The sequence below is a fragment of the Siphateles boraxobius genome, unplaced genomic scaffold (assembly GCF_051911475.1).
Source record: "Siphateles boraxobius isolate OS27281-9 unplaced genomic scaffold, OSU_SipBor_1 3, whole genome shotgun sequence".
Lineage (NCBI taxonomy): Eukaryota > Metazoa > Chordata > Actinopteri > Cypriniformes > Leuciscidae > Siphateles > Siphateles boraxobius.
The window spans coordinates 16241199-16254627 of record NW_027508919.1 but is presented as its reverse complement, the minus strand read 5'-3'; the positions used below and the strand labels follow the sequence as shown (position 1 = coordinate 16254627).

General features: G+C 36.7%; 4 protein-coding genes across 6 annotated transcripts; 2 read left to right on the top strand and 2 right to left on the bottom strand.

The window, feature by feature from the left end:
• Positions 1-380: 380 nt before the first annotated feature.
• Positions 381-3255, bottom strand: lsm11 (LSM11, U7 small nuclear RNA associated). The gene is made up of 5 exons (XM_077248027.1): positions 3178-3255; positions 2129-2669; positions 1851-1990; positions 1672-1755; positions 381-1496 (listed from the first exon to the last, which is right to left on the bottom strand). The coding sequence occupies exons 2-5, from the start codon at positions 2577-2579 to the stop codon at positions 1185-1187; spliced, it is 987 nt and encodes a 328-aa protein (XP_077104142.1). The 5' UTR covers positions 2580-2669; positions 3178-3255; the 3' UTR covers positions 381-1184.
• A 16-nt stretch (positions 3256-3271) lies between these two features.
• On the top strand, positions 3272-6467 carry zbtb3 (zinc finger and BTB domain containing 3). Its single transcript, XM_077248020.1, has 2 exons — positions 3272-3709; positions 3884-6467. Exon 2 carries the CDS (start codon positions 3897-3899, stop codon positions 5592-5594), a length of 1698 nt encoding a protein of 565 aa, XP_077104135.1. The 5' UTR covers positions 3272-3709; positions 3884-3896; the 3' UTR covers positions 5595-6467.
• Positions 6468-8381: 1914 nt separating this feature from the next.
• On the bottom strand, positions 8382-9919 carry rnaseh2c (ribonuclease H2, subunit C). Of its 3 annotated transcripts, none has more exons than XM_077248031.1 (5): positions 9837-9919; positions 9114-9267; positions 8919-9031; positions 8697-8816; positions 8382-8613 (listed from the first exon to the last, which is right to left on the bottom strand). In XM_077248031.1, exons 2-5 carry the CDS (start codon positions 9265-9267, stop codon positions 8590-8592), a joined length of 411 nt encoding a protein of 136 aa, XP_077104146.1. In that variant the 5' UTR covers positions 9837-9919; the 3' UTR covers positions 8382-8589. The 3 variants fall into 3 exon arrangements, with proteins under 3 accessions (XP_077104146.1, XP_077104145.1, XP_077104144.1); XM_077248030.1 differs by lacking the exon at positions 9837-9919 and adding an exon at positions 9701-9791; XM_077248029.1 differs by lacking the exon at positions 9837-9919 and adding an exon at positions 9626-9649.
• Positions 9920-10168: 249 nt separating this feature from the next.
• tyw2 (tRNA wybutosine-synthesizing protein 2) lies at positions 10169-13253 on the top strand. The gene is made up of 7 exons (XM_077248024.1): positions 10169-10370; positions 10609-10777; positions 10874-11072; positions 11252-11402; positions 11492-11601; positions 11691-11848; positions 12068-13253. Exons 1-7 carry the CDS (start codon positions 10318-10320, stop codon positions 12443-12445), a joined length of 1218 nt encoding a protein of 405 aa, XP_077104139.1. The 5' UTR covers positions 10169-10317; the 3' UTR covers positions 12446-13253.
• The last annotated feature ends 176 nt before the right edge of the window (positions 13254-13429 follow it).

Below are 13429 nucleotides of genomic sequence, written 5' to 3'. Positions count from 1 at the left end.
CCCCTAATGAATCTCGTCTTAATAATCTGTTCTTGGAGTCCTCCTAGGACCTGACTTCAAATGTTAACTTTGCATGCATTAATAGGATGACAGCAGTACAGCCACATGTCCCATTTCCACTGGATCCTTTTCCAGTGAACTTTTTAATTGCCATTAAATGAACAAGTCACATTTAACTAATATGGAACTAGGAAACTGGCTACAGTTCCAGAGTCTATGTATATATTTTTAAATGCTCAGTGAAATGAATTATTCTGTATCCTACCATTATTTTCTGTATTTACTTTAGTCATATCTATCTACTTTCCATCTGAAAACGTGTTCCCCTAGCCAGTGTCAATGGTGTATGCAACAAAATGTTGGACTTTTCCTTATAAATATAGAGTGGTCAAAGATACTGAGATTTTAATGGCTTGATTAGTTGTATTATGAAATATAGAACATCAAGTGTTATAAAGCATAACATGATATACAGCATTTTATATGTAGATGTAACTAAGTAAAATCACAAGGAACTCAATTTAAGATTTAAATAAAGTGAAGAGAAAGTGTTTTTATACTTTCATGATGCGAGTAATGTAAGGATAAAATATGCAGAAAGGGAAAAATAGCATTCAAACATGTCAAGACAAAAAGCCTTGCGTGCCACATGCAATTTCCAACCTCAAAAAGCTCAATTAACCCATTTATACTATTTTATGAATTCCATGGAGAAATCCAACCACATTTTTTTACACTTAAAGAGATAAATGTCAAATAGAACAGTCTTTCAGTTTGACATTAAAATAAGAGTATTGACGCGCCTAGAGTTTTAGTGAGATTGATAAATTACTTTCATTTTAACCGAGCAGTGAAATGAATATCAGCAATGACTTGTTAAATATATTTCCATTTCCCCCTCGAAAATTTATAAAATGTGTAAAAAAAATATGACTAAATCTACAATGTCAACTCTTACAACGAATCAGTGTCTTACTTCCCCCTAGTGGTCATTCAAAGCAAAAACAAAGTGTGTTGAGTATGTGACATTAGCTCATAAACCAACCAAAACTAAAGAGTTTTTTACTCTACATTTAACATTTTCACTTGTTGATACACATATCAATATGATACACTCATATTATGAAACCTTTCATTGAGACTTCAAAAAAAAAAAGTAAACTAATATTTCATAAGGACAGTATTTAGTCCTGTTGTACGTTTACAAGAAGAATGTTTTCTCCTCGTATAAAAAGCTGATTGACATGACGGGTGTGCACTCTCCCATACTTCACTTTAGGCTTGCTTTCAGATTGTTGTGTCACTTTTGGTGTACCCCCGTCTTTCTCAGAGAGTTCGGATCTTTCCTGGGTGTGTTTGTTGTCGGTTCTACTCCTGGTTTGGTCTCTGAGTTGAGATGAACTAATGTGTGGGTCTGGCTTTAAGAGGTTATCTCCTCCTTTCCTCTCAACCGCACAGAGGCCCGCGGTCTCTTGAACTTTCAGATTTTCAAATAGCTGTAATAGAAAATAAAATTTGATTTATAAACCATATATTTATATAAAATAGTGTATAAATACAGTATAAACCACAGTACAAAAAATTGTTATTTTTCTATTATAACTTCAATCAAGATTTAACGTGGTTATTCGTAAATATTCAGGTGTATATTGAAACATTCAAAAGAATTACCCTTGTGACAGTAAGTGCTTTCTCATGATAAAGAGCTTGTCCCAAAAGGGGCTCCCTGTACGTTTCATCCACATCGACCATCGCCTGTCACCAAAAGAATCCGGACAATAAAAAATGATAATAATAATAATAATAATAATAATAATAATAATAATAAGTAAAGTTTCTTTAATACTTACCAGGTTCCAGAACTTATCAAATGCCACCACAAAGCCAGAACACACTCCCCGGAGCCCTTTAAATGTCCGGATGTGAACTTTGACTCTGATTTTCTCCTGGACGCACCTATTGAGCTCTCCCAATGGACTGCCAGTATTCACTGCAAAGATATACACAACCTAGTGAACTACCTATCCAGACAACATTAAGACGAACTAACCTAGCACTTTTGGTTGAGAATACACAGTTTTGTGTTTACTATTGTCTTCTAATATAGGCAGTAAAGAGAGAAACGTACGTGGCATTCTGGTAAGCACATTTTTGGCCGCTTTTCGCTGTCGAGGCGGTCGCTTGACTCCGCTTCCCTCGCCCTCCTCCTCAACCGGGTTGTTCACCATGAGTTTCTTTAGCCTCGCTATCCTTTCCGGGTCCGCTTTACCTTTCTGTGCTTTACGGAGTCTTTTCTCCACATTTTCAGGTTTTGCTCGGCCTCGACCACCTTTCATAAAGCTCTCATATTCCGCTATGTTATTAAAGCACTTAATATTCGGGTAAGGCAATGGCACTTTCGGGGAATACAGAGCGAGTAATGGGTCAAACTTATCCGAACTGATATCCAACTTAGTTTCGACATCATCTTCGCCAGTCTCTAGCTTTTGGCCGGAGGTCTCGGTAGTGGTTTGCTGTTCAGGTGTTTGGGAAGGTGCTGAACAGCGCTCACTTTCCGACTTTCTCTCACTCTCCTCCATTTTTGAATGAGCGGCAGACTGTGCGGAGAATCATGGGTAACTTATAAGTGTGAAGCTACCAACGAAAACCATCCTTTACGTAAAGGTTTCCTGTAATAGTAAATACTATTATTAATAGTAATAATAATAATAATAGTCATAGTTATACTAATATATTAGTACAATACTTTTACTGGTGAAATGGTTAATAGTTAAAACTAGTTAAAAACTAAAAACATTAAATAATTCAATTGAAATGAAAAAATAAATAAACTTGTTTTATTTAAGCTATAGTTGCCAAGGCAACATTTCTCATTTTTTATTTAGGTTAACTATTTCCTAAATAACTAAAACGGAAATAAAAATGAATAAAAACTATATAGAGATATATATGTATATAAGAAAAACAATAACTAATAAAATGACGAAAACACAACACTATTATTAAAACTTTAACTAAAATAAAAATGGAAAATATAAAAATAAAAGCTAATTTAAAATATAGATAAAAACTATAATAATAACTCAATGAAACACAAATAAGACTGATCTAATAATAAGAATACGATCATGTTAAACATCATGTTAATTTAACTGCCTAGAAAATGTTTTCTTTTACATGTTTTTTGTTTAGTTTCGGAACAAACGCTGCTTCCTCTTTCGTCTTCCTCTTTCGTCTTCCTCCTCGTCAGTAGGTGGCAGAGCACACTTGTACATACATGCTGAACATATTACATGTAGAAGTGTGTGTTCGTCGTGTATTGTCCTAAAGGAAAACACTCCCGTATCGCGTAACGTTTAGAAATTACACATTGGTCTTCACTTACAGAGAATCAATAAACCACTGGTTGCCCTCTTGGCTAGAAGATATTTTAAGGATATGTGTCACGCTTTCGATGTTATATTACGGTGCTCCGGAGAAGGTTTGCTGTACTAACCCATCATAGAAAGTCGTTGTGTGAAGAATACACGAAGATTATTAATTGTTTAGTATTCCTTAAGGATTGAAGTATATACATATACTGGCATTGGTTAGTGAACAACTGATATCAAGAGAATATCAGTGGATCAATAAAGCAAACATTATGGTGCGTCAAAGCAGAAGATGTTAAAGCGGACGTGGGGACTTTGTCAGCACTCTGGACATTTCTGTAAGAAACATTTCATCTTAAAAAGAAGTAGATGCTAATATTATGAATTGTATCATATTCAAATTAATATTTCAAGATATTGTATCGATATATACACTGCATAAACTGCTTATTAACAATACAATACATCTTCTGGAGAATACCCTTTAATAAATAGGCTACTATTTTAACTAGGTTGTCAGTAGAAATGGAGTTCCCAGGACATGGTCAGCAGCTCTTAGCCAGCCTGCGCTCTCAGCGTCTGCAAGGTTTCCTATGTGACTGCACCGTGCAGGTTGGCCAGACTCGTTTCGGAGCCCACCGTGCCGTGCTGGCCTCTTTCTCCCCTTTCTTCCATATGTTTTACTCAGATCAGTCTATGGGAAATACCAGTACAGTCAACGGAGGGCCACAGAGAGACACAGTCACTATTAATGGAGATATCGTGACCCCTCAAGCCTTTGGACTCCTTCTTGATTTCATGTATGAAGGAGTACTGCAATTAGCAACCCACCCCCCTCCCGAGGACGTGCTCGCCGCAGCCAGCTTCTTACATATGAATGATGTGGTGCGAGTTTGTAAGAGAAGACTTAAGGGTCGAGGATTGGCTGAGGCGGATAGCACAAGAGTAGAAGTTGGAGCAAATGAGTCTGCTAAACCTGTAGGGCTCGACGGCTCGCCTAGAAAAGACTTACCTGATGCAGAAACAGGAAGAGATGGAAGACTAGAACATTGTCATCAGTCGAGCCAACAAATGTCACTTTATATCAATACCAAGACTGAAACACAAGCAGGGACGGCTAACCTCCTCACACAAAACGTGGAGAGGTCAGAGATGGCAGACACCACCCAACCAGGAATGGACTCACAACCAGCTGTTAGTAATTCATGTTCAGGACCATCCACATATTGTTCATCACCTAGACCTGACAAAACAAGAGTATCGGAACGGTCTGCTAGCCTTGAGTCTGCACTTTCAAGTCCGTGTAGTACAACAGAACTAATTCAGACAGAGACTCAACCTGTTGTAGCCACTGCTGTGGTTCTGAGCAGTGTGGACAACACCAGCGCTGCCCAAGAACATGAACCTAGTGTTTCCATGCCGACTCAAATACTAAAACCCCAAATCCAGAATAAAAGTTCTGGGAATACAGGGTCATCACAGCACATTCAGAGCCAAACTGAAAGGGGACATGGGAACACTTTGTACAATACAAGTAGCTTGCAAAATAAGCGTAAACTTTCGCAAAACTTTAGGAGAGGAAGTCTTTCACAACCTTCAGGGGAGGAAAATGAAGGGAGCTTCAAAGTGAAAGTAGAGGCCATTGTGATTTCTGATGAAGAGTCTGATGACACAGACGAGACGGTGGTCATGCATAATGGTCCAAGAATAAATGAAGATTTAGACGATGGGGACGATTATGACGACAGCAACCATGATGTCGAGGAGCTCACCGATACTCAATTTATAACAGCACACCCATTAATTCATCTTCCCCATCAAGAACCCCTTTCTTTCCCTCCTTCACCGCAAGGTCCAAATCCTTCTGCAGCCGACACCGCTGGCTTGCCGTCATCCCTTTTTCCTGCCAATTCCCACCCGGAGCAACAGACCATGTACCTCGAGGATTTTCACGACTCTCTTGGGAGTTACATGGAGGATGTGCCTACTTGTATCACTTGTGGAAAGACCTTTTCCTGTGCTTACACCCTAAGGAGACACGCCATTGTGCACACCAGGGAGCGACCGTATGAGTGCAGCTACTGTTACCGCAGTTACACACAGTCTGGAGACTTGTACAGGCACATCAGAAAGGCACATGATCACGACCTGCCAGTCAAACGCAGCAGAGTTGAGTCGGACCCTCCACCATCACCGCCTCCTCCTCATCCTCCCCAGACGTAGCCATTGATTGTGGTCCAATCTTCTTAACTGGTCATTTAGAAAATTACACAAAATCCTAATGAAGGCTTTTGCAAATGTCACAAAAACATAAATTTGTGGCTCATCCCTCAAAACAGAAAACGCTTTGGAAAGAAATCCACCTGACTGTTTCTTTGCCATATACAAACAGATCCAATGTAACAAAAACAATTTTTTTGTTGTTAATTCACTAGTTATACATGTCCTTGATATTTGTATTGTTGCACAACCTGGTTTTAATCTTCATTGGTAAATTGTTTTTTATAAAAAGAAAAGTAAATTCCACTTGACCAAGATTGGTTCCAGCACAGAGTCCTAGTATATTGTAAACTTTTAATAGTTAATTGCTATTCATGATGGTTTTTTGTAGTTTAAAATGTTATTTTTTGGTCTCTTGCGGCGTACTGTAGCTGGTATATCAAAAAATAAGCTTTAAAGTCCCCCTATTATGCTTTTTGAATATTACTTTTTAATTCCAGTTTCACTTCCTGTTATATACCTACATAACAATGTAACATATTTTGCATAATGCCAGCCTATGGTCTTCATTGGCTGCCTGTGAACGACATCTACTTTGTCCTGCCCTCCAACACTGTAGTTGTAGCTGAGGCCTGGGAGACTTTGGTTCGTGTTGTTGTCATGTCAAGAAGACGCAGTTTTCAGCTCTGCAAATCCACTTTACGTGCACTTCAAAAGGATCAGGACTCACGCTGGAACTGATACGGAAAATCCTATGCCATTGTTCGCATTAGGGCTGCACGATTTGGGGAAAATATTTCTGTAATATTGCGATTATTGAGGTCAATATTGCAATATGCGATTGCGATATAATAAACAAATGGTTTCATGAGTCAACTTGCTTTGTTCTCAAGTAAAATGCACACAGATTAGTGATAATGCTGAAATGTGTATTTCTCAACTCGAACTAGCAACAACAACTAAATGCAGTGTTTTCAAATTAAAATATATTTTTTTACAAAATTAAATAGTGACATCTTTGCATTACTGTAAACTTGTTAATGTCTCAATAGTACAAAAAAATGTCATATTTACCTGTGCCCTTACTGTCAAACAGGGAGGACATACAGAAACAGAACAAAGTTATCAAAAAGTCTGCACTGCATAAATTATAAATGAAATATAGACTAATCCTTTTTAAAGCTACAAAAGTTCTTTAGTCAAGAGCAGTGAGTAATTTTTCTGTTCCCTTTGTTTTTTATGAACTTTACTGACAGAAAGCTTTATTGGCTGATGTCCCTTTGATACTAGCCGCTGCTGACAGAGACTCGGGTCTCACACGTGACTCATTCTCAAACATGTCCTCACGTTTAGACTGCTCTTATGTTATGAAGATATTCGACAAAACGGATATTTTGGTGTAAGTGTGTTTTATTGTTCGTTCAAGCGCAAAACTGCTGTCTGTGCGCACGATACTGGCACGTGTCTTTCTGTGTGTCACTGCAGTCAGGACATTCACAGGCAGCGCTTAATTGACAAAAATTAACGCATGCTGCATTGATTGTGTTAGATATTATATTAATATTTAATTAATTTAACGTGTTAACATTGACAGCCCAAATTTATTTATTCCATAAAATCGCAGCATTTTGCGTCCTTTAATCGCATAAACTTGACATCGCGATTGCGATATGATTAATCGTGCAGCACTAGTTCGTATCATTGTGTATCAAGCCCTGATGAAGCCTCCAGAGCTGAAATTAGGATATGGCATTTCGTGTCTGATGTGCGCTGTAAGTGGTAGACCAATCACAACAAACTGGGCCGTCTGGCCAATCAGAGCAGAGTAGGCTTGTGGAAAGGAGGGGTTTAGAGAGACTGAATCTTGAAACAAACCATTTTCAGACTCTTTGGGAAATGAGGTAATGTGCAACACAGAAAATTAAAAGTGTTTTTTGAGCTTGGAATCATCTACATCTATTGTAGGAGAACTCCAAAACAAATTAGGAACCTTTAAAATAGCATAATGGGGCACTTTTAGATCCATCAGAGCAGATAAATGACGGAAAGTTTTTCTGTGTGTGTTCTGTGCATTTTTGTGTGAGAGTGAAAGATGGTGAAACGTTTCTAACAGGTACTATAAATTAAAACCAGCTTTCAGTGCTTTTGGGATCGGCCCATTTATTTTTTGTAAAATATGTAGAGAACTACATTCCCATTTAAAAGCTTGTTGTCAGTAAAAAAAAAAGTACATTCTTTTAGTCGTGAAGGATACTTTGAATTGCTCAAAAGTGACAGTAAGGACATTTTTTATGTAACAATTTGCAATAATTTTTATTTCAAATAAATTGTTTCCTTTTGAACTTTCTGTTCATCAAAGAATGCTGAAAATAATTTGTGTTTTTTACAAAAACATTAAGCAGAACAAATGTTTTGCAACATTAATAGTAATGTTTCTAAAGCATCAAATCAGCATATCAGAATGCTTTCTAAAGGATCATGTGACACTGAAGACTGTAGCGTAAGGATGCTGAATATTCAGGTTTGCCATAACAGGAATAAATTGCATTTTAAAGTAAAAAAAATATTTTAAATTGTAATAATATTTCACAATGTTACTGTTTTTTTAAATGTATTTTTGATTTTTTTAAAAATGCAGCCTTGCTGAGCATAAGAGACTTTCATCAGAAACGTTAAAAAAATCTTACTGACCCGGTAGGGCATATCAGATCAAAACCACAGAAATCAAAACGTATCGCTTACTGACAAATAACGGACAAATATTTGGCAAAAGTAAAAGTTTTCACAAGGTAAACAATAAAACAAGATTTTAATAGTTAGTCATATTACATTGTGACATTCATACTTCAATATCAGTTTGGTAAAATGGTGGTCAGTACCACAGCCCAGCGGTTTAGTTGTTCTGACTTCCAGCAAAGAATAATTTTCACATTTGTTTAACTTTAACAATTTACTTGAGAAGAAGCAGGTATCCACAATAAAAAAAAAAAGTCAATTTTCATTCGTCTACTGGTCTGTGCATCTGCAGAAAGAAGTATTGATTTAGAAGTTCATATTTTAATTAATTCAATTGAGAGAAATAAGTGGTTATCAAGAGTCGCTCACCGCTTCTGCGAGCTGAGGCCATGCCATAGCCATCACAACTCCATCATCAGATGTGGGAGGTGTCTCCAAGTTCCAGTATGTGAAATTATGGAACACTGAAGAAACTTTAACTATTCTGTCCTAAAAGCAAATGCCCAAACAATTTCTGTAAATAATCTGTTATTTAGTAGTTCATATCTGTGAATTCCAAAGAAAAGTGCAGGTCAGGTCAGGTCAGGTCACCTCTTGATCGGACGCAGGCTTTTGGACCTCTTTCAGCACTAGTCCTGTGTATCCTTGTGGACAATGCAACTCCTGACCCTTCAGCCCTCGACCTCTGAATGACACGGTTGTTTCTGTAAAACACGATATCATTTTTATTGGGTGGAGATCTTTAACGCGTTTCATTCTCAAGCCGTGCACTGGTATTCGACTAACCGTGTTTGCGTTCCTTCACAGTGGGATTGAAGAACTTGAAGACTTCAGCAGGTCCATAATGCTCTATTTCACAAGGTAACATGTGGATCTGTGGTTTGTCAGCTTGCTTGAGGGAATCAAGCCGGATAGACGTAACACAACTGTTCACTGACATCTAGTAAAACAAAATGTGTTAGGCATAGGTGACTAGGATTGAACTGTCTTGTATAAAAGAGACCAAGGCATTGTAACTGAAAAGTTCAACTACTGTATGTTGTCAGGACAAGGGTATTTTTAAATTTTTGGGAGGCCATGTTGTCAGACGTTTTTTACATTTATATAATGTGTTATTTAAAAAAAAAAAAAAGTTGGCCAAAACAATGGTTTGGTATTGTTGTACGTTACCTAACATTTTACATTATTTACACCCGTTTCATTAACTGTTTTGTGTTACTTACTTAACTGAAAAGACTATTAAAAGCTGTTCAATGACAAGCCAGGTTCCATTATAACAATTTTCCGTTAAGTTATACCTTTAACATTCCTATTTTTAGTAAAACATTTTTTCGAAATGACAATACATTAAATGCTAGGGGAAGAATGATTACCTATTCAAATATGAATTATTTATAGAGTTTTATTATTATTAAAAGTAGTGAACCCTCTGTAAACATATAAAAAAGATATTGTGAAAACGGATGTATAATTTCATACATCTACAACTTCTGATTGCAGATATCTTACCGTTCTGCTCGCGTCCCACAATGTTTATAAAGTGTCACATGGGAAAGATGCGGTTACTGTGATTGGACGGGCTGCATTTCTTCATCACCAGATGGATGTTTTTCGCGGTAAAATTCAGAGTATTGTGCCATCTACCGTTTCGGTGGTGTAACGTTAGTCGGATGATGACTAGAAATACAGCATTATAACGTTTACAATTACAACGCATATAAAACAATTCAAGAGAAACAGAAACACACCAAACGTTTAATAACCTCAGTTAAATCACATCATATGCACCATGTCCAAGCGCTCTACAAGTGCAACACTCATAATGTTCCTACTAGGAACTCACAACCGACTAGGAACGAAATTTATTTAAGGCAAATGTGTGTGTCCTTAGGTTCAAATACGGGTTTGATGAACCCTCATATGAGTTTGGTAGATAATTAATTAGATAATCTATTTTTTAAAATCGTTTTTCTAACGCATCCTGTGGAAAATGTTCGTAATTCCGTGTTTAAAAGTGCCGCAGCGTCATGCACAACTGTACAGGTAGGCTGCGAACAAATACTTGATCTCAGTGGCATATTTTCCCCTTTCCAAAATTAATCGTGGTTTTATTATAGTAAAGGTGTAGTAGCCATGTTTTTTTGGCCAACTGATTACCATTTGTTTAACCATTTGTTTAAACAGTTTTACGACAAATGCCATGGTTATATTATGGTTAGTTTAGCAGTTATACGTTTCTGTGTTTTGATATCTTACCGGTGTATTAAAATGCATTTTTCAGAAAATACCTACTGTCACAAGGTGTTCTGGACCGCATGTACTGTGCACAGAAACACTCAGATGGGACTGTAACCCTTCCAGTCGTAGCATCTGTTCTGGCACAGCTTGATCTGGTGGCACTAAAGGACCATGTTACAGAGGACAGCTTTTGTGAAATTGTCGATATCCAGGTACATAAGCACTGACAGTTATTTAGGAGATGTTTGCACCCTAGTCAATAAACATGAACATCTGAACGTCAGTATACTGTATAACTGCTTTTTTAGGCTCCTCCATTATCAAAGAAGGAGACAGTTAAATCTTTCCATAAGAGGCTTGCAGAGACTGCACAATCCTTGGTGGTTTCTAAAGGGGTAATATGGAGTGAGGATCTGGAGAGAGACATTCCTAGCCGATGGCAATGCCACGGAGATCTTGTCCTGTTTGGTGAAGGCTGCTTCTCTAATGCAATATGGAAAGAAATTGGTGGGTGATAATGAATCTCAGACCCTCTGTAGGTCCAGTTTTGTATATAACATTATAAGATTGTATATCCTCTATTAACATTTAATTGATCCCAGAATTATATTTTATAGCAATGAGCTAACATGTCTGATTACATGCAAAATATTTTCAAATATGTTCTTACTTTTTATTTGTTTTAGGATCTGAATTCTGGACTGCTGTTGCCCTGTCGCTGAGAGTCAAACGTTTAGCACAAATTAAAAAAATTTCCCACGATGGTTACCGCACACCTATGGTGACAATGCTTTTAGGCGACAGCAGCTATGTGACACACATCGATAACCATATTAGGTAACCCATACGTTGCCACATTATTTGAAGAAATACATCTCAATTTATTAAATGAATATTAAAATAAATTAATCTGTTTGAAATTTCAGGTACGAGTTTGATGTCACCAAGTGCATGTTCTCTTCTGGGAATATCACAGAGAAGCTCAGAATAGCCTCCTTTAACTGCATTGGAGAGACTGTGGTTGACTTATATGCAGGTAAAAGCAATGCTGTGTGTTTACCATTTCAGAGTTGGAATGTTTTTTCACACCCGAGATGTATGACCATATTTTACTCCACTGTCCAGGGATTGGCTACTTCACTCTTCCATATCTGGTACATGCTAAGGCTGCTCATGTGCATGCCTGTGAATGGAACCCAGATGCAGTGAAGGCTCTTCAAAGAAACCTACAGATCAATGGTGTGTCCGACCGCTGCACTATCCATCAAGGAGACAACAGGCAGGTGAGGATAACAGCTTGTACACTGAGATACAAAAGTGCTGATTGTCATTATCTTAATTTCACCTACTAATATTTCAGAATTTTTTTATTTTATTTTTTTGTGGAAGAGAATCAGTTGATTGGGCAATAGATAGTATATTTTTTTGTCTCATTTTGCGAATATTTCCAGGTCCACATATCTGGACAATTGAATAAATAAACATTTGTACATCCTTTTTAGCTTCCTTTAAGTGATCTGGCTGATCGAGTGAATTTGGGCCTCATACCAAGTTCAGAGGAGGGTTGGCCAGTGGCGTGTCATCTGCTAAAGAGAGGCACTGGAGGAATACTGCATATTCACCACAATGTCACAACACCATTGCACCATAAACCACCTGAACATTCATCTGCTATAGATGTTAATCATGACTCTTCGATCCAGAGAGATATGCAAGCATGGACTGCTTGGGCTTCAGACGCAGCCAGACGCATCTGTACACTCTTGTTAGACATCACTGGAAGTGAATGGAAGACAAATATCAAGCACATAGAGCATGTCAAAACATACGCACCACATATCAGTCATGTGGTTCTGGACTTAGAGTGTAAACCTTTCTGATAAACACATCCACTCATGTATAAAGTTGTTTATGTTCAGACCCTATGTCTGTAATTAGCTCTAGTCAATTTAACCCTCTGATTGCTGATTTTTCAACATCTGTTTTTTTTTCTGTTTGAACTGCAAAATGTTTTAAGTGTTTTGTAATGAATTTAAATAATAATAAAAAAAAAAACGTTTTAAAATCTGGTGACAGAAATTCATAATGGAGCATCTATGCAACATAAATTATTATTTTACAAGAAACCTTCAATATTTATTTTATTTGGAATATGGAATTATATGGAATTTTCCCAATACTAATAAATAATTGTATAATATATACACTACCATTCAAAGGTTTGGGGTTGGTAAGATTTTTATAAAATGTAAAAAAAAAAAAGTATTTATGCTCACCAAGGCTGCACTGATTTGATCAAAATACAGTTATTTTATTTACTGGATTTTTAAATAATAGTTTTCTATTTTAAAATGTAATTTATTTGTATGATCCAAAGTTAAATTTTCAGCAGCCATTACTGCAGTGTACTGTGTCACTTGATCCTTTGAAAATCATTTATTATCAATGTGGAAAAAGCTTTTGCTGCTTGATTTTTTCTGGAAACTGCAATTCTCTTACAGATTCTTTGACAAATGTAAAGTTCAAAGGAAATAGTATTTTTATAAAATAGAAATGTTTTGTAACATTATAAAAGTCTTTGCTGTCACTTTTGTTCAATTTAATGCATCCTCGCTCATTAAGTATGATGTATTTTATGTTGCTTTAGTCCTAAAAAAATAAATAAAATAAAAAATAAATAATAAAAAATAACTGCATCATTTTTTAAATATTTATTTATTTATTGGTTTTTAGGCAAAATGTATACATTGGGGAATAATAAATAATTGTGCTTAGTGGAAATAATTTCAGGTCCGATTTTAAAATCTTAAAACACCGAATAACCTCGCTCACGAATATGTGATTTTTGTCCATGGACTCCATGC

Excerpts from the sequence above, each read along its gene's own strand:
- lsm11 (XM_077248027.1), bottom strand. The coding sequence starts at position 2,579 with ATGGAGGAGAGTGAGAGAAAGTCGGAAAGTGAGCGCTGTTCAGCACCT. Across the intron at positions 1,756-1,850 it reads TTGATAAGTTCTGGAACCTG|GCGATGGTCGATGTGGATGA; the intron begins GTAAGTATTAAA and ends TTTTGGTGACAG. Across the intron at positions 1,497-1,671 it reads AAGCACTTACTGTCACAAGG|CTATTTGAAAATCTGAAAGT; the intron begins GTAATTCTTTTG and ends TTTCTATTACAG.
- zbtb3 (XM_077248020.1), top strand. The coding sequence starts at position 3,897 with ATGGAGTTCCCAGGACATGGTCAGCAGCTCTTAGCCAGCCTGCGCTCT.
- rnaseh2c (XM_077248029.1), bottom strand. Across the intron at positions 9,032-9,113 it reads TGTGAAGGAACGCAAACACG|AAACAACCGTGTCATTCAGA; the intron begins GTTAGTCGAATA and ends CGTGTTTTACAG. Across the intron at positions 8,817-8,918 it reads AGCCTGCGTCCGATCAAGAG|GACAGAATAGTTAAAGTTTC; the intron begins GTGACCTGACCT and ends ATTTGCTTTTAG.
- tyw2 (XM_077248024.1), top strand. The coding sequence starts at position 10,318 with ATGTTCGTAATTCCGTGTTTAAAAGTGCCGCAGCGTCATGCACAACTG. Across the intron at positions 11,602-11,690 it reads TGTGGTTGACTTATATGCAG|GGATTGGCTACTTCACTCTT; the intron begins GTAAAAGCAATG and ends TCCACTGTCCAG. Across the intron at positions 11,849-12,067 it reads ATCAAGGAGACAACAGGCAG|CTTCCTTTAAGTGATCTGGC; the intron begins GTGAGGATAACA and ends CATCCTTTTTAG.